The 17875-nt window shown below is 50.8% G+C and overlaps 2 protein-coding genes across 2 annotated transcripts in view; one reads left to right on the forward strand and one right to left on the reverse strand.

Annotated features, from left to right (window-relative positions):
- The window catches only part of LOC135901395 (uncharacterized), a 57757-nt gene that overhangs the window by 34370 nt on the left and 5512 nt on the right, over positions 1-17875 (reverse strand). Inside the window, exon 3 of the mRNA XM_065431146.1 lies at positions 6050-6188. Within this exon, the coding sequence (XP_065287218.1) occupies positions 6050-6188 (139 nt within the window). The remainder of the gene's footprint in view (positions 1-6049; positions 6189-17875) is intronic.
- Positions 1-17875, forward strand: part of LOC135901443 (protocadherin-15-like) — a 320018-nt gene that overhangs the window by 26720 nt on the left and 275423 nt on the right. The gene's annotated exons all lie outside the window — the stretch shown is intronic.

Raw genomic sequence — 17875 nt, forward strand, 5'->3', positions numbered from 1 at the left:
GGGGCAGCTGCCATGGATCTTAGAAGGTTGACGAGGTTAGATTTGTTGTTGGTGTGCGACGATTTGGGAGTTGAGGCGGACGAACGGATGGAGACGCCAGCTATCATAAAGGCGATTAACGATAGTGGCAATGATGGCAAAAGCATTGAGCTTGCTTGGGAGGTGATACAGGAGCCACGGGAGCGTGTGCGTCGTGTACGTTTGCGAGAGCGTCGTGAGCTTAGGAGTGAACGTCAGCGTGAAGAACGCGAGAATGAACGGAAGCATAAGCTTCAAGAACTTACTCTTAGGTGTGAGCGTCACGGACGTGAGAATGAACGCGAATGTGAGCGAGAGGAAAAGTATGAGAGAGAGAAGGCAGCACTGATCAAAGAGATACAGCATTGTGATCAGTTATTGGCACAGAGACAACGGCTGTCTGAGAATTCTGTAGGTAGTACAGAGCGAAAGGATGCGGAAGCATCGAGCGGATTTTCGCCAGAAGCCGACGAGAAGAGTAGTGCCTGTGAGATTAGCTGCAGATTCATAAGTAAAGGGAAAAGGCTAGCTGCTAACGATGCCTTAGTGGCAATAGAGGCCGTTAAAGGCGAGAGTGAGAGCGACGAGGTGCTGTGCCAACAGATGACTGTAGAGACAGCTAGGCCAGCTGCGAACAAATTGGCACAGTTACCGAGCGTGTGCGTCGCTGGTAATGTTAGCGAGGTTGCTAGCGAAGAAAAGGGTACTGCTGACCAGACAGAAGCGAGCACCCATGTAGAGCCAGATGTGCGTGCAGAAATGAAGTGCGAGCTGGACGATGCAGTTGAGAATAGCTCTCGGGGTGGCGAGCTCCGTAGCTCACGAGAGAACAACTGCATTGTGCAGGGATCGGTGCGGCTCTCCGCCAGTCTAGATAGCCGAGATAGGGATGATTCAGTTGTTAATCATTCGGACTGTGCGCGTGAGACAGCGATCGATACCGACGGGCTGTGTGCCGATGCACAGCGTGCGCTGGGCAATGTAGCAGAGGGCAGTTCGCAAGAGTGCGAGTTGTCTAACTCGAGTAAAGCCTGCTGCATTGTGCCAGAGTCGGTTGGGCTGTCCGCCAGTCGAGGCAAAGTGAGAGTAGATTTAAATGTAAATCACTCAGACTGTGCGGGTAAGAGGCCGATCCGGGCCGACGAAATGTGTACCGGCCAGCACGAGGCACGAGAAGGCGACATGAAGGCTAGTGCAAAGAGAAAGCGCCTTAAAAAGAAGCGCGGTAAAAACCGAAAGTCGGTAATTAATGTAGCGCCGCCAAAGATGGCGAGAAACCCAAAAGGGCAGGGCGCGAGGAAGAAGGTGCGGTCGTCTAGGACGATGTTGACGCATCCAAAATGGTCGAGCCACCGGTCAAAGGGGGACCGCGAAGAATGTTCTGCGCGGACGCGGACAAAGGGCACGGGGCAGTTAATCTCCTCGTCGTTCCGTAGTTCTTTTCAAAGCTCAGCGTGCAGTTCGAAGAAACGCAAGGTGGCAGGACGAGACCAGGTGGGGAGTAGCGACGCGGTCAATCGAGTTTGTGTTGAAAGCGGGGCGCGAGGACGCAAATTGGCAGGAGACCGTAACGTCTTGGGGGAGCTGATAGTTAGTCAGCCCTTTTGTTGTCTCTCGGCAGCCAGAGTAGCTTTCAAGCCGCGGCCACCGCGAGGACGGCTCAGAGTATGAGTCAGACATAAGCGTTTGGAAAGGGAGGCGAAGAGCCCTTCCGTAGAAATGAAGTGTGTTGTTTTTATTTTTGAGCATCGGAAAATTTCGCGATTTGAGACTAGGTTTTCTTTCAATATGTGAAGGTATGAGCTTTGTTTGTGTTTTCGTTTGAGAAGCTCCGTGATTTGAAAGATGAGGTTTATGTAAACATGTAGTCTCGCGAGATGCTCATTAATAAGTAGATAGGCTTTTTTTTGTTTGTTTGTGAGTAACCTAAAGGTCAAGGTTATCGTCGAAAGGCCTATGGTAAAGCGCGTGTGTTATTTAACCTTCTTCCTTTTTAAGTGTTGAATTTTCTAAGGTTAAGCGCGTAGATTTTCAGTGAGTGCATGATTTGCACGGAGAAGCGTTCTTAGTTCCATTAGCGCGTGTCCTGTGTGGACGGAAGGAAGCAGACTTTATGACTGGGTTGCTAGTGTGTGTGGAGGGCAGCCGTATTCTGACTTCTCTGATAAGTACGCGTGGAACGAGTTATTCAATGACGCATTATTTTAAGGGTTCTGCGGAGTGTGTAAGTCCCGCGAGTTTAATTGTTCGTTTACGTCACGTGTCCTGTAGGACTTTCAGGGAAGAAACGTGAGTAAGCGTAAATGAAAAGTTTGCCTACAACGCAAGTACGCGTTCTGTTTAGTGACCACAAGGCTGGTGCGCTTGTGATTACGTACTTGTGAGGGTGACCAGATTGTTCAGTGGCACCAATACGTGCGATAAGTACGCCACTGCGATAGATTGGAAACATGCTGTTCGTGTAGTTAGGCCACTTAAGTTATGTTCGGCTGTTTTCATTTGTGGTTTGCATCGTCAACGACCCTTTTGTTTTGCAACAACAATAGTACTCTGGTCTTGTCGGCAATCGAGGAGAAATGGATAGCTGTTTGGAAGGGTGGTTGGAACTGCTTTGTCAAAATTGGGGAAATAAAAGATCAGGGTTGATTTTGACTCAGTAATAGTCTGGCGAGTCAGGGGTGAAGAGCCTGCGCTTACGCGTGGTGCAGCGCTGTGCTGTTTTGTTTGTTTGACGTCTGTTCTCCAGGGCCAAGGATCCCGAAGTTCGTCAAACGAGGCTCGACCCCAGTACCCTGCAGCTTCTTTCAGCATTCCTCATGGCCAGCGAATTGATTTCACCGGCCATTCAGAACAACCGGGGCGAGGACGAGCTGTTAGATATGGAGCTGGTTCCTGCGATTACTTCGAGTTCCCCAGACCACATCGGATTGCAGCACAGCTAATTGAGGAATGCAGAAGCAGGAAAGCGCATTCCAGAGAAGCGGCCGAGCAGACAAGTTTAAGGCAACGAGTTTACATGCCAACAAGTTCGTGCGCCGCCGGGATTAGCAGGTGGGCATCCGACAATGAAGCAGGTGCAGCCCTCCCCTTCTCTTTGTTCGAAGTGCATTGCCAGTCTGCGATGCAAGACCGCAGCAAGCCGCCAGGTGTGACACCACGACACGGGCGCCTACCATTGGCTGAAAGTGGCGTCATCGGAGTGGACTCTCCCATTGGTCAAACATGACGTGACTTGCAGTGCTCGAAGGGTTTATAAGAAGCCTTCCAGAGAGACCTGAGCATTCTGGGATATGCCCTGATTCCCTGAACCACCTCTCTCAAACTTCTTGCCGCGGGCCGCAGCGTCCGAGTTGCTGCCGGCCCGTAATGACAGTACGAATGTTACTTGTCGCTCACCTCCCTGTACATAATGTAGAATAAATCCCTCCCAAGTTTGGGTTCTTCATCCCGAAGTCCGACCTCCAACCCCTACAGTACGCGGAGATAGGTGGCGCAAGAAGTATACGCACATTAGAATTACTGTATATGCTACCAAAGGTAGCACATACAGTAACTGCATGCATGCTCTCTCTCTCTCTCTCTCTCTCTCTCTCTCTCTCTCTCACACACACACACACACACAGACACACGAACGCAGGCACAAACGTGCGCGCGGACAAACATACACATAAACACGCCATAAATTGAGAGTGTCAGGGCAGGTAAAGGAACTGTGATTCAAGAAGGAACGTGCGCGGAGAAGACGCGAAGAGTGGGGTTGCCTCCAGCGGTGCCGCTTCGAAAACCTGGCAGGTGTTATTCAGTGCCTCGCTCGCCCTACCTTTCCGCCCTTCCCCCTCCGTATCTTCATGCCCTCTCCCAGCGTGCGTTGTCCTGCTCCGCCGATTTGCTTTGTTGGGTTCGGAGCCCCCGGTGGCGTAGCCTCCCAGATGGAGACGCTTCGGTGGGAACGGAAGACATCCGGTGTACCGCCTGTTCTCGCACGTACGCGGTGGGCAAAGCGTGCAAGCTATTTTGAGGGTTCGAAAACCTGCAACGCCATGTGTGTACTTGCTACGCTAAGGCGGTATTGACAGTGTCTTTTTTTTTTTCTAGTTCAGCCGCTCAAGATGCGTGAAGAACCTTTCATTGTTATCAACAGGGGCTGTCGCCGCAAACCGAAACACAGACGGGCAGGTAAAGAATGTAAACCTTTCGTCATACCTCAATGTTGGCTTATTCGGCAAGTTATAACAGGTGTGGTTGGCACGTGACAGCTTGTTCTAGCTTCTGAATTTTCTCGTTATTCTGCACCAGCCCCACTGATGGGAAGAAGCACGTTATCACGCGCGACCTGTTAGATGTGACGAGCGCGTGGTAGCCTCCCGTTTACTGAGAAATCTGTGTCTGAGCCTGAATTACTGCAACGTCACGCGCTGAGCTGCGACCATAGTGGCGAAAGCAGGCGTTTCAGTTTCAGCTCAAGCGTTCGTCTTCCATAAGATATCGATAGTTCATTTCGAGTCTTAGACGTCTCTGAGACTGTGTTCTTCCAGACTATAGCCGGGCATTTTTTTGCAGCTTCGGCGACCGTTTCTGTAAAAATAATTCGTTGCCCAAAAAACCAGGGCGCGCATTGACTGAAAGCCTTTACGCTATGGTTGTTTGTAAACGCAAGTTCCAATCGATTCTGACGCTGGATGTAGTGGAGAAGCCAATGGGTTAATGACAAGGGTCATTGAAGAACCAAAATCTTTGTGCATTGGGCCCCAGGAGCTGAACTGAGATAGCTTTTTGTTCATTAGTGATGTTCGCCATTAGTCGACTGCTGTCACAAATAGGTCCAACATTAGGACGGACTAGAACTTGCTCTTACAAACAAGTAGACCGTAAAAGCTTTTTGTGAATACGGGTTCAGGCGCGATTAAAATCGTCATATCGTCATAAGGACGCCTCATCTCACAATAATATTTGGCCAGCGGAGCCAGTAGCTCTCTCGGCTTTTTCACCTTATGCGAGAGAAAACGAAGTTTCAAGCTTTCCGGCTAGCGGACCCATTGTTCGTTCACGTACGTGGTATACGTACGAACCTGACCACATATCTGAAACCAGTGCCACAAGGGCGCACCCACCTGGCCCGACCGGCCCGCAGCAACCAGGACGCAGAATCTTTTCTGCGGTGCGAATAAAGTGCGGGTGATCACGGTATGCCCCTCGCGGGCAGAGGGCAGGATGCCGCAGGCGGGCTTCGGTGGTCTGCGCATTTGTGTTTCTACTTGAAGATTCATAAGACGTACCCGACCCGGCTCGTCACGGTGGGTGAAAGCGCCTTTGTTCGGCTCCCCGCAAGAAGTCCGGGCTTCCCGAGGGCACCGCGAGAGGGGCGCCGAGACCTTGCGGCGCTAGGCGGGGTTGACGCTGCGTGGTGGAAGTTGGGCCTGCCCTGCAGGCGCACAACGGGAGCTGCCATTCGTAAACTTCGTAAAATTCCCGTGAGAATGTGCGATATTTCCCGATATAAAGCAACCACTCCTGTGCAGATGGTTGAGAAGGTGTAGCGTCGATGCTCCTGCTTCGACATTTGCACACGGCTCCCACCTGCCGTGAGCAGCGCGAAAGTCTTGAATTCTCACTGCGCACTCACGCTGGAGTATCACGACATGCGGTAGTGAGAAAAGACTTCTAAGAACTTCATAATAAAACCAAAAGAAAAAGTAAATGTTTATTGCCGGCAAATAGTCTAAAAGAAACGCAGAAGCACTCTATTTTCTTTTTTTCTTTGTGCGTGCGTGCGCTTCCGTTTACATTACCTCAGTCCCGCTACACGGCTTCGCACCAGGTGAGGTCCCACAGAGTTTCACGTTTGAACTTTGGCATCGATGGTGCATACCACAATGTCTGCTTGGTGTTCGTGACTCGCGGCCGTGCACTCACTTTAGAACATGAAACTGGTTTCTAACATTCAGAGAAATTACGTAATTCTATTTAATTAATCCTAATTACCTAATCCTTGAATACGCCAAACTTTTTTATGAGCTAGAAGATGACTTACAGTAATTTGGGGTCATCACTGTTCTCAGTTCGTGCGCCATCTGCGCCAGACGCGGTGATTCAGTGGCTAGGGTTCTGCTCCGCCGCGAAGAGGAATTTCCAGGTTGAATTCCCAGCCGCGATGGCAATTTTGGCTTGGGCTAGAACGCAGAAAAAGAAGAAAAAAACAAGCTCACTTGTTGTTGGTTGGAGAATCCCAGGAGTCATAATTAATCCAGTGCCCTCCACCATGGCGTCTTCAGTAGCCCCATTCTGTGGTGTTTTAAGATGTCAAATCCTTCCATTCGTGTACCGCGCACGTACAGCCGCTAAAAGGCAGCCTTTTCTTGCACAATGCCTTAATGCTTCTAGTGGTATTACAGTCGTGAGTTTGCTTCAGGTTGCTTCTTTTCTGCCTTGCTTTTCTTATAATAATAATTTTTACTGCACGCATCCCATAAAAAAAGGCACAACTATCAGGAATGCCAAAACCACAGTGGGCTTGACTGGAAGTACCTGGCAGGCAGCTTGAAACTGCTACGGGTGTGAAAAGACGGGCAGGGAAAACTAATTCGAACGATAACCCAAGTGCGAAATCTGCCTTGGTCGCATGAGTGCGTAGCTGAAGACTATAACTCCTGCCATGTGTTCGTTATTGCTTGTTTTTTTTTTAATATACGCTCGAGGTAATCTTGTTTGAAGGCGATTGTGGCGTGTTCACACCACAACGAACATCTCTTCTTGTCATTTGCCTTTTGTGACTGTTTTTTTTTCGTTCAACGAATACCCAACCACGCAGGCCCTCCATGTGGCGCTAGGAAGTTACTGAACTAATGAAATTTCTCAAGGTAAAATACGTAGAAGAATCCTAAAGCACGACTTACACACAACCTATACACATGATAGCGGACTGTAATTTTCATATACGAGAAAACATATTTCTGTTACGCGAAAACTAAAAAAAAACGCAAATCCCTATTCCAGCGTTGCTGTCCTTCATAGAGCGGCCATGGCCTCCCAGGTTCGCGCGCGCGAATCGCAAATGTCACAAAGCCGCTCGCCTGGTTCCGTGCAAAACCTTCAGATGGCGCTTGACTCCGCCACATCGCGGCCCACGCAAGAGGCCGCGTTTCTACCAGAAGGCTTGCCTTCGTGCATAGCGTTCACCGCCAGCGTTTTCCAGTAAATATTGTGGTTACATAAGCTGCAGTAGCTATTACGAGAGAGAAGCAGTCAGGGATCTTTGAATGCTATCGCGTTCCACTCTTAAAGGCGAAACTTAAGCGTCCTCCAAATTTTTTGGGTTGTCTAAACCTGCCTTTGCGCTTATGAAACGCTGTTGCGAAAATTGCGTGGTATACGAAGGTACTATCGAAGCAGAGAGCAAAGAGAAATGGGAGAGGCGTAGATAATAACCTGAGGGGCATCTGGCTCACGGCCCTGCAGAAAGAGCAGAAGAAGGACTGAATCCAAAGCAAAATCAAGTGAACGCTCTGAGTAGAGGAGCGTAAATCGGCGCACAAGAAGAATTTGCAAGTGGCAGGCATTGGTCGCAGCGCATTTCACAGGCCAGCACAGACCACAGGAAACGTATACATAGCGCACTAACAGCGTTTAGCGCCAATGCCCGTTGTGGTCGCTGCCGTAGGATATCTTGTTCTGAGAGTATAACTTACCGTCCAGTTGCTCAAGAGCTGCACACGGCACCCTCCTGTGTATACTGTAACGTGCAGCAAATACAAATCAGGTGCTGAATTAATAAACCATTTTGTTCTTAAGTGCGTTGCGATTGGCCGGCCGCCTTCGCTAATATTATGTAGAGCATCAAATTTGGCTTGTATTTGTTTTATCCTGAACGATTCTGAGCATTTTTTATGAAGGCAAGTGACAGATGCGTACGGTTTTGCGAATTAGGGCCCCACATGCACTGTGCCGTCGTAGACAAGACTTCCGCAATTCTAGTAAGCGAGAGTGTGAGTATGGCATAGAATAGTGCTTATTCAGATAGGGACGAGTTGTTGGGTTTATTAGCGGAGGATGCTAATGCAAAGGAAATCAAATTGGCCGTGGTCAGGGGGCCAGAGTCTGTGAAGAAGGCTGCTCGACTTGGTGAAAGTCAAGTTAAAGCTAACCGTCGACCGTCGGTCGCACTCTGCTCGTGCATGCTCCTTGATCGCGGAGGCGCAGCGACATGCTTCTCTCGTGCTGGAGCGTGGGCCAGACAGCGCCAGATTAGGTATCGGACGCCCAGCGACGCAACCTTTGCAGCAGAGTTTCTTTGGCCACTGGACGTCCAGGCTGAGACACAGGTGCAAGTCAAGGGCCACTGAACTTATTGGCGAGGAAAATGTTTGCGAAAGATGTACTTTTCAATATGTCCGCCACACCATTCTATAATCGTCTAATCGATTAGCTAAATAAATAAATAAATAAATAAACAAATAAAAACGAAACGCGAACAAGAAAGAACGAAAGCACGAAAGCAAGTAGGCCGTATTCATTCTTATTCCTATAATCACTGCAATAGCAGAGGTAGTTTCACGACGGCAGCTTGCGGCTCGTGCGCACTGCCGAGTTCAACAACACAAACTGTCGCAAATGTAGTGCGTATGCGGGGTAAGTGCTCAAAGAGAGCGTTCCGCTGTCACAGATCAGACGGCGTCTGTACTCAAAACAAGAGGGCGCGCGCATTACTGCATTTGCGTCGAGCCGCCACTTTCCGCGGTGCTCCGAAATTTTCGTTTTTCGCTTTCCTGTCACAGTGCGCCACACCGGCGCTGGCGGGACAATTTGCTTCCGCTCCGCCGTTTCCTCCGGTGAAACCGCGGGTCCTTCTGTCTGTCCCGGCGCTCTCGTCGAGAACGACGACGCGTTTTCCTTAGTTTTCGCCGTTGATGACGTGGCGCCGCTCGCGGCGTGCCGTATATAACGCGGTAGTCGTTCGTCCGCGCGCGGGCGCAGGCAGGCAGCCTGTCGCCAACTGCGACAGCCGAGAGCCTCGAGCTGTTAACCCAGTTCTCACACCAGGTGGCGGCGGCGACGGAGCTCCCATAACGGGCCTTAACCCGAACGCTTCGAGCGGTGTGTGTCCGCGGCGGTGGCGCCAACGCGAGGCGAGAAAATTGTCCGGCATGCAGAAACTGCCCGGAGGGGTCGCGAACGTTCTCTCACGGGGCGTTATCTTGACGAAAACAAACAAACGAAAAAAGAGTGAGGCAATTTACCCCGTGAAAGCGGAAGGGAGCCTGCGGTATGGCAGAACTCTCGTGCGGAAGAAGCCGTGTTCGGAAAGCGCGTTTCGCGGCGCGCGACACGCTTCGTCAGGTGCCGATCCGATTGCGATAAACACCGACCGCCGAGTCCCTTTTAACGATGCCGTTGTTCTTGGCGTTTGTTTTTTTACGCGGCTTCCTTATGCCCACGCCGCTCCGCTTATATCTCCCCGTGTGAGAAGCCGCGGTGGAATCCAGCGGGCATGTCCACACGCAGTGGAGCGTAACAGCGAGCTCAGCTTTCCGGCGTCGATATTCCTGTTTGCTGCGGCAGGTTCGGTCAAGTACGCTGCTACGGCGTTTTGCCATGCGCGTAACACAGTCACGAGCTGTTGGGAGACTTCGGTGAAAAACAGCCATAGTGCCGGAAGTGTACGAAACACGAAGCGAAGCTATCCCTTTTCGCTGCACCCAACTTGTTTAGTCCGCGTCTTCCGTAGCGCTGTTTTTCTTCAAGTATGTTAAACCAACTCGCCAACATCAAGCTTCTGCAACTTGCTTTTGTTTTTGTTTTTCGTGTCTGACTTTGTATCAAGTAGACACGAATACTATGCTAAATGCCTCCTGGGAGAGCTTCGTGTGCGTCTTTAAAACAGCGTAGTGAGAGATGGATGAATTATTTATTGGGAGCCATGCCAGAGGCCTGACATGTGATATTCAGAACAAGAAGACGGATTATACGTATGTATGAAGCACTGGTCAGCACAACGTATGGACATAGGAACGGCGCGGCAGTTCTCAGTTTGAACATGGTGAGCTCGTCAATGTCTCTTGAATAAGTTCACACACACTTAAAATATGCATCTCGAGGGGCAAAGGCAGCATCATCAGAGTCACGCGCAACAACGTCTTGTACTCATGTATTCATTAGCAAGTCCGTGCGCTGTGACCACACAGCAGGCACGTGGCACAGCGTGGAAGCCTTGCAAAAACACAAGCAGCAGCAGCCTCACACAGGTAACCCAAGAACTATAATTTTTATCTTCACCGTGAAGCATGCTGCTTATGGCACTGAAGGACTCAGACAAGCGAAGCTAATTGACATAGAAAAGGCCAAGACCTAACGAAGCGCGAGCGTATTCCTCTGGCGTAATATCGCTTCTAGGTATACGCTAAATTGACTTCTGTCACCAGCGATTTCATGTACACACCGACTTTGCACCTTCAGTCAGGTGGGCAGCGTGTGCTTCGACAACTAATAAGCATATTCGTTTCTTTTTCTTCTTTATTTCCTGCGAGCTTCAACTTCGGCGCTGTTCAGTGAACAATCGTAAAATTGATTTCACTCCAGTAAACGTGAGCGTTCTGTGAAACACGGCTACCTGTTAAGCTAATCGATATTCCTACCAGATCGGCGTGTTGTAATATAATGTCACATACGACGAAATGTGCACTCTGTCCATTTCCAGTAAACAGATGATGTCAGTTAGATGGCCGAACATCCATGAATAGTTTACCAGCGAAGGTAACTAAAGGCGCACTAAAGCGCACGACAAGCTCGGCGGGATGACTATATGTACATATAATGCATTGTTTGAGACATCTTTGAAGAAAAAGAAAGTACAATATGCAGATAAAGTTACTTCAGAACATCAGAACCAATACTGTCGAAGCAAAGCACCACCATTTTGCAAGTTTTAGATTCCTTGAACGTCGTCTATGACGTCTGACGTCTGACGTTTAAGACCTGACGTCTTAAAACGTTTTGTGGCAAAACTAGGCCGACTCGCACTTATGTTTCCTGACGTACATAACTGACTAATATTACGAGCGCCCGTTATATTGTAGATACTCATATAGCGAACGCACTCGCACAGCAAAATTCTTTTTCAGGCCATGATGACTTCACTATAACGACGTTTCTATTTTAAGCTGTGAAACGTATACGATTCGCATGTGAAGCACTTCAGCGAGCATCGAAGAAAGGGCGCTCCATGCGTGTAGTAGCAGGCTTGCCGAATGCTGTTCTGCACTGTGAAGAAAGCGGTGCGGGGGAAAGGGAGAAGTCCGAGTTGTGAAAACAGATTGCTCGGAACCACCTCTATGGACATCTGAGAGCACGTGACTTCGCGTTAGGGGACGCTATATACTTTCCCACGTCCAGAGACCCCGATGCGTCCCGCATGTCCGCGCCAACCTCGTCCCCGAAGCTTAGCTGCAAGGCCGTCACGGTCAGCACGATCATTATGCATGCGACCGCCGAGGAGCCACGCGTCATCGAAAGCGTGCGACAGTGGGCGCAGGTGGGCAAAGCGGCGATATAACCGCGGGGGGGAAAGCAGTCCCCCGCGCTTTTGTGGGTCCCTGCTTCTTCTTCGCTCCGTAATGACAACTGATGGATTCAAAGGGCGTCCTGCAGATACGCGCCAGCGTGCTCCATCTCGCCTCCCTTGCGAGATGGCTGCCGCAAAAGCGTGCGCTATTAGGAATTGAATGCAGTGACGTCATGGCGAGAGTGGCACACCAGAGGCGCGGGCGAATAGTGCCACCGTGCGTTGGTCGTTCCGCAGACTTTCTGCAAAACATCTGGCGCACCCCCCCCCCCCCCCTCCCGTAACGGTTTCTCTCCTTTATGCACCTTCTCGAGGGAGGGATGATCTGGGCAGCGCCACCTGCCACACTTCTGCGACCACAATGAAGCGTACGCGCGCGGGACGTATACGTGTATACCGTTCTCTCTCCGCAGACGTTCAGATCGCGCTGATCAAGGTCAACGGCAGGCGTTACGGTTCGGTGTGTAAGCAAACAGACGCTCTCGCCAGCAGTCGCCGAGTCGGTCGCGTCATACACGTGCGTGGAACCGAATGTGCCGCCGGCCGCGATGCCGGGCGCATCTTTCGCAAAGCGTCACGGTGCGTTCTGTTTGCCGACTCCGCGCCTCCTCTCGAGCTTATTTAGGTCTCGGCGTTGATACTTTTGAGGTTAACCCGAGAGACGAGCCTTCGTCGGGTGTCGGAGATTAAGTGGTATATACGTGCTGGGATGGAAATCGTTGCCCTACATATCCTTACGTGTCGCCGGGCGCCGCCGAATTCGCGGAGGAGAGCCGGCATTAGCGGGACGGCGCTCCTTTGTCCTCGGTGTGCTTACACGAGTGGCGGCGGCGCGAGATTGCTCAGCTTTGTACGCAATCGAGACGCGGTGTCAACGCGACCTACTTCCACTATGCTCGACCCGCCGCATTTGGACACGTGAAACCTCGCTTACGCCGCAACGCGACGGCATCGCGGTCCAGAGCTGGTGCGACGGTTGCGGCGGTGTCGCAGGCGTGTTTAAAGCTGTCGCATAAGAACGCATTGTGTCCGAGTGAAGTCCCGGAATAAATTTTTGCTCCACGGAGTACTATGTCCTAGAAGTATTGAAACCGTTCACTTTTCAATAAGTACGGTTATCACTCAGCGCCTCTCGAGCTTATAGTCCCGCTAGTGTGTTCTCTGTAATCAGCAATTAAAGATAGCGGTGGCTAAACAACCCCCTTCCCCCCCCCCCCTCATACATGAGCATTAACTCGATTTATCGTAGAACCCGTTTCTGCACTCACTGCACGCATGATTACTTGCATTCGCGCCACTCGTAATAATGACTCTTTGTCTTAATCTACATACGCAGGTGAAAGCCTGCCATATGCCCATGACCAGCGAAATAAACGAACTATTATTGAGATCCACAAACTCTTATGACTCTGTTCCGCGAACTCGCGCGACAGAGCCCACATTATTCTTGGGGTTTCAGCTGTGGTTTGTTTAAGACGTCTTTGAAATTGTGCTTGTGGCGGGGATACAAGGCAATGTAGAATTGAATCATATACACTAAACTGTGAAAATTCTACCGCGGCATTGTACCGCGGCATTGGATGACACTTCCGTCCAATTAGCCTGGCGGAGAAAGGAAACATGCTTCATCGGTACCAACGGCACAGACACGGTAACACCGTACGTGGGACTTTTCTCTTGGCCCGGACGCTATAAAACGCTTTGCCGAGTGATATAGGATACAACACGGACGCGCAGCAACGTACTGGCGCAGTGTAGTCAATTAACTTACAATCAACACAGCGAAAACATCAAACGCGCTGTTGTCGTAAGTACGAGACACTCACTTCACGCGATCTTTCGGCGACAAGAAGGGCTAGCAGGACAAAGGGGCGTGGCGCGGCGATCTTCACCTACTTTATGCCGCACCGAGGACAATGCATCGCACTGTGTGTGTTCCGGCAGTCGAGCAGAAGGTATTCGCGCGATCCAGGCGCGGGGTCGCACGGCACCGCCCCGATGAAGCGCCCGTAGCGGGGATGCGTCGACCTCTCCGAGGCGAACTTGACACCTTATCGCAGCAGGCCGGCAACGGGTCACGACCTCTCCAACCCTCCACGGACGTCGTGTTCGTTTTCTTGTCGAGCCGCTGTGTGATTCACGAAGCTTCCGCGTCGACCTGTAATTGTACGGTGCACCTCACTGACCCTGTTGAAAGTCTGGGCCGCGAGGGGTACGGTGACATCTCGTTCGTATACCTTGCCATGCAGGTACAGAGAGGCGATGACATCCAATGCTGGGCTCGGAGTTTTCATCGCACATAGTATCGTCACCCTTGCCACTTCATCCGTGTATACGTGCAGCGGTGTTTCTCGACCTAAGCCCTACGCATCCCGCAGTACTGGTTTAGAGCGTGAATTGATAAGCCTTGCTGTCACCTTTTGGCTTCTATCGCCGTGGGACGCGTTCGGTTACACGGCGTGCGTGCAGGGCCCGCCGACAAGGGCGATCGACCTTACTTTTCACGCGCAGCGGGGTCAAACAGAGGTGAGCGAGAGCCTGCACAGCCTGGCACGGAGAACAGGCTTAGCGCGGGAGTGTGCCGTTCGGCCCGTCCTGTACGCAGGCGCTCGCTTTCCACACTGTGCCGCTCTCCTGTCACCTGCCTTGTTCGCTTCCAGAGAGTATTATGCACCACGCTGCTCTTGTCCACGATGACGGCGTGGTAGTTGTGCTGCAGTCCACAGCCTTATACGAGGCGCTGGTAGGTTGTGTGCGTCCGCATGTCCCGATCACGCTCCATTCGCCGCACGTTTAGGAGTATCATTGCACTTTTCGTTTCTTTAAGACCCGTACGAAGAGTTCGTGCCCCCTATGAAGAGCGCGCCCGGTCACGCATCCTATTTAATGTACGCCCGAGATTCGATACCGTAGTACAACACATTCTTCTCTTCTCGAGCGCTTATACAAGTAGGGTTCACGAACGTATACACGTATTCGGGCTCTTCGCACAAGGAACGAGTTTGCCTATAGCGTTCGACAACCCTCACTTGTACGATGTTTATGCACACGGTGTAGAGCAGTCGCAGTTTTCGCACGCCATGCGCGCAGTGTGTGCGAGCTTGCGGTGCGGTATACATGATTTCCCTCTTTCTTCGTGTTGCTTGTTTCTGCCCCCTACTGCGCCGAACACTGGGATACCAGGCGCCTACTCCTGACATTGATTGGATCCACTGGCTCGGTTACTCGAAGTCACAAACGAATCAATGTTGTTGCTTGCGTCTCCTTATCCTTTTAAACAGTGTCTCCTTAAACTTTTTATGCATATCAAAACACTGCTGCTCGCTGTAAGCAAACCAATGTAATGAAACACAGCCATAGAAGACGCCAAAAAAGGAAACCATGCCGATGGTTTAAGCGAGCAGTGCAAGTCATACCGTCATATTCACTTCATGTTTGATCCGGTCAACGTTTATGAATTACAGTCGAGACGTCAGCCTGATGTCGTGAAGCCGCGCTGTGCTGCAAAGCATCACGCTGCCGAAGGACACATAGCGATGCGAACAGTCGAATTATTCACGGTTAACCAACGTCGTCCATTAAGAGCCGCATGTTCGCTGCGTGTCGAGAAATAACAGCTAGTTGCTTCTCGCCGTCCACATTTCCCTATAACCGCTCTATACGGTGACCCAGAACTGTATGCGACTATTATGTCCTCTATCGCAGAAAACTTACTGTCATTAAGTTACTATGTTGCCAAAAAGAAATTGGGAGCTTCGCCCGAATGGCGAAGCAGTGACAGCGGTAGCAAGGCTCAGCGTTGTGCTCGGACTCGTGGGGTGCATGGTGTTCAAAGTACACGCGGTTGCGACATCTTGGTGCGACGCAGCACTTAAGGAAACTCCTGCTGGATATAGAGTAACAGCGCCTGGTCAGCTACGAAGCGTCTAACACTGGCGTGAGGAAGAACGCCGCCAGGTGTGCTGCAGGCGTCACCTATCGACGATGTGTGCGCACGAGCTGAGATCCGACGGGAAACGGTCGGCGTTTGAAAGGCACGCCAAGCGTCTCCACGCGCTGGCTACCACGCGGGAAATGTTTTGTGTTCTTTTCTAAGAAGCCACCGCCCTCCGCAGACTACAAACGAATACGTATGCCCGTGGAATTATCATGCACCGGATGCACCCCACTAAATTCTCATACTGATGCCGATATTGTGATGTGCCAGACACCTTCCAACACATGGTGTTGGTGTGCCCACACCGCGAGAAAAACAGTCGAGATGATGCCTCAGAACCGCTACAAGCGATCGAAGAAACGTGGGAGGCAATGTTAAAGGCACAGAGCCTGGAAGATCAGCGAAGTCTGGTGGACCGGGCCCGGGCTGCGGCTTTAGCCAACGGCTTTCTGGACTAAGAGAGCCGCCCACCTAGGGCGAAGAAAAAACACTTTCTCGCTGTTTCTTATAATGGACGTTCATTCCTACTCTATTCTGCTTCGTGAGGCATATCAATAAAAAAAAAACTGCGACAGATCTGCATAAAGAGTCGGAACACGAGTACACGCACGCACAAGCGCACGCACAAGCGCCGGCGCACGCAAATTCTTCCGAGCCTTTTGTTAAGCAGAGTTGCTGGCTACTTACGAGTACGACGGACGCCTTCAGCGCATCGTGGTTTCAGAGGCAGCATGCGCGTGTACGTGCGCAGCGCAATTCGAATCCATTCTATCCGCAAGAAGCATTTACTTCCTCACTACCGTGCAGCCGCGGATGTGCGAAAGGGAGCTTTATGATTCTTTTTTTTTCTCTTCGCCCCACATGGGCGGCGCCGCTGCTGTCGTAGTGATGATGATGATGATGATGATTTATTGGCATCTTTTTTTCAAATGGGGCGGTGACAAATAGTCAGCGAGCCTGCTTGAGCTAATCAGATATGCTATGCGTACTTTTCATTCTGGCATTTTTGTATACATCTCTTTCATTACACCTTTTTTTACATCCTCAGAACTTCTTTATCTACCTTGTACCACTACCTATGCCTGTAACGGAGCTCGTCGTATAAGTCTCTTCCTTGCTTTTTTTCTACTAATGCTCTAAACGTCTATTGCTTATCTCGACTGCTGGCCGGTCGATACTTCCGTCCACTTTAAATCCAAGCGCTTCCGGAAGGTGTACGTTACCTACGGCTCTCATCTGGGCGAGTCCCTTCGCATTTCATTGAATGTGCCGAGTGGTTTGCTGATTAATATTCGCGGCATCGAGCGTTCCCCGCTCAACTCGTTTTCGACATCGTTCCGTTAGGAGACCTTTCGCTGTGCGAATCCACCGAGCTAAAAAGGGGTACGAGCCACTCGACGAAACTAAAACGACAAGCGCGACAGGAAGCTTTCAACGAGGACAATCAGAGCTTTCGCAGCGAGTCTCGGTTTAGCGACAGATTGCCCCACGAGCGCCCATAAAACTCGGGCACTTATCAAAGTGCGGGAGGAAAGCGCGCGAACTAGGAAGCGCACTTGAGGAGCACGAAAAGCCAAGCAGTCAGTGAGGCGTAGATGCGTTGCTACCGCTTTCCGTGACATCCTCAACAGGCGCCAAGTTTGTTTCGGGCAAAAAAAGGGCCATCGTTTAGCCATTCTGCTTTTGATGATACTCTCTTCTTCTGCGTTTTTTTTTCTTCATCTCTCTTTATTTTTTCCTGGCATGGTGTTCTTTTCGCTCCTGTTTTGACGCGAAGAAAACGAGTTCGCGAAAACCTAGAACCAAGGAAGTGGGAACTTGAGAGCCGCCATATCCCAATTTTTTTTTCTTTGGCGTTCTTGCGGAGAATTTCCGCAAACGTGCAAGCAAGTGGATGTATACAAGCGAGCGATTAAGAAATGAAGAGACGGCGAACAAAGAGATAGCAAGGTAGACGTCCCGGCGTATTTAGCGTCACAACGGTGGCGCGAAAAAGCGAGAGTATTTTTGTAGGTCGACCCAACCGCGCATTTAAATTTAAAGCTTCGCCAGCTCTTTTCGCTCGGGCGATAGGAAACTCGCTCGGAGATGTCAGGAAGGCACTGCGTATGTATCCGCGATAGAAAGAACGTTGTGGATGTGCGGCTCACGGGGTTGACGTACGATTCTTTCTGGCGCTTTTCGTTACCTTTACCGTTCTCGACCGTGATACAATGATGAAAACGTTCGGTTACGTTTGGTTAGACGTCGACGACCGACCCTGTCAGTGCCAGGAGCCGCGGATTTGTAAGTGCAACATTTTTTTTTTCATTTTTAGCATGCAGCGGAGCTACAAGAAAAGTGCAGAGCTTGCCTGGCTGATACGG

The sequence above is a fragment of the Dermacentor albipictus genome, chromosome 1, assembly GCF_038994185.2.
Source record: "Dermacentor albipictus isolate Rhodes 1998 colony chromosome 1, USDA_Dalb.pri_finalv2, whole genome shotgun sequence".
Classification (NCBI taxonomy): domain Eukaryota; kingdom Metazoa; phylum Arthropoda; class Arachnida; order Ixodida; family Ixodidae; genus Dermacentor; species Dermacentor albipictus.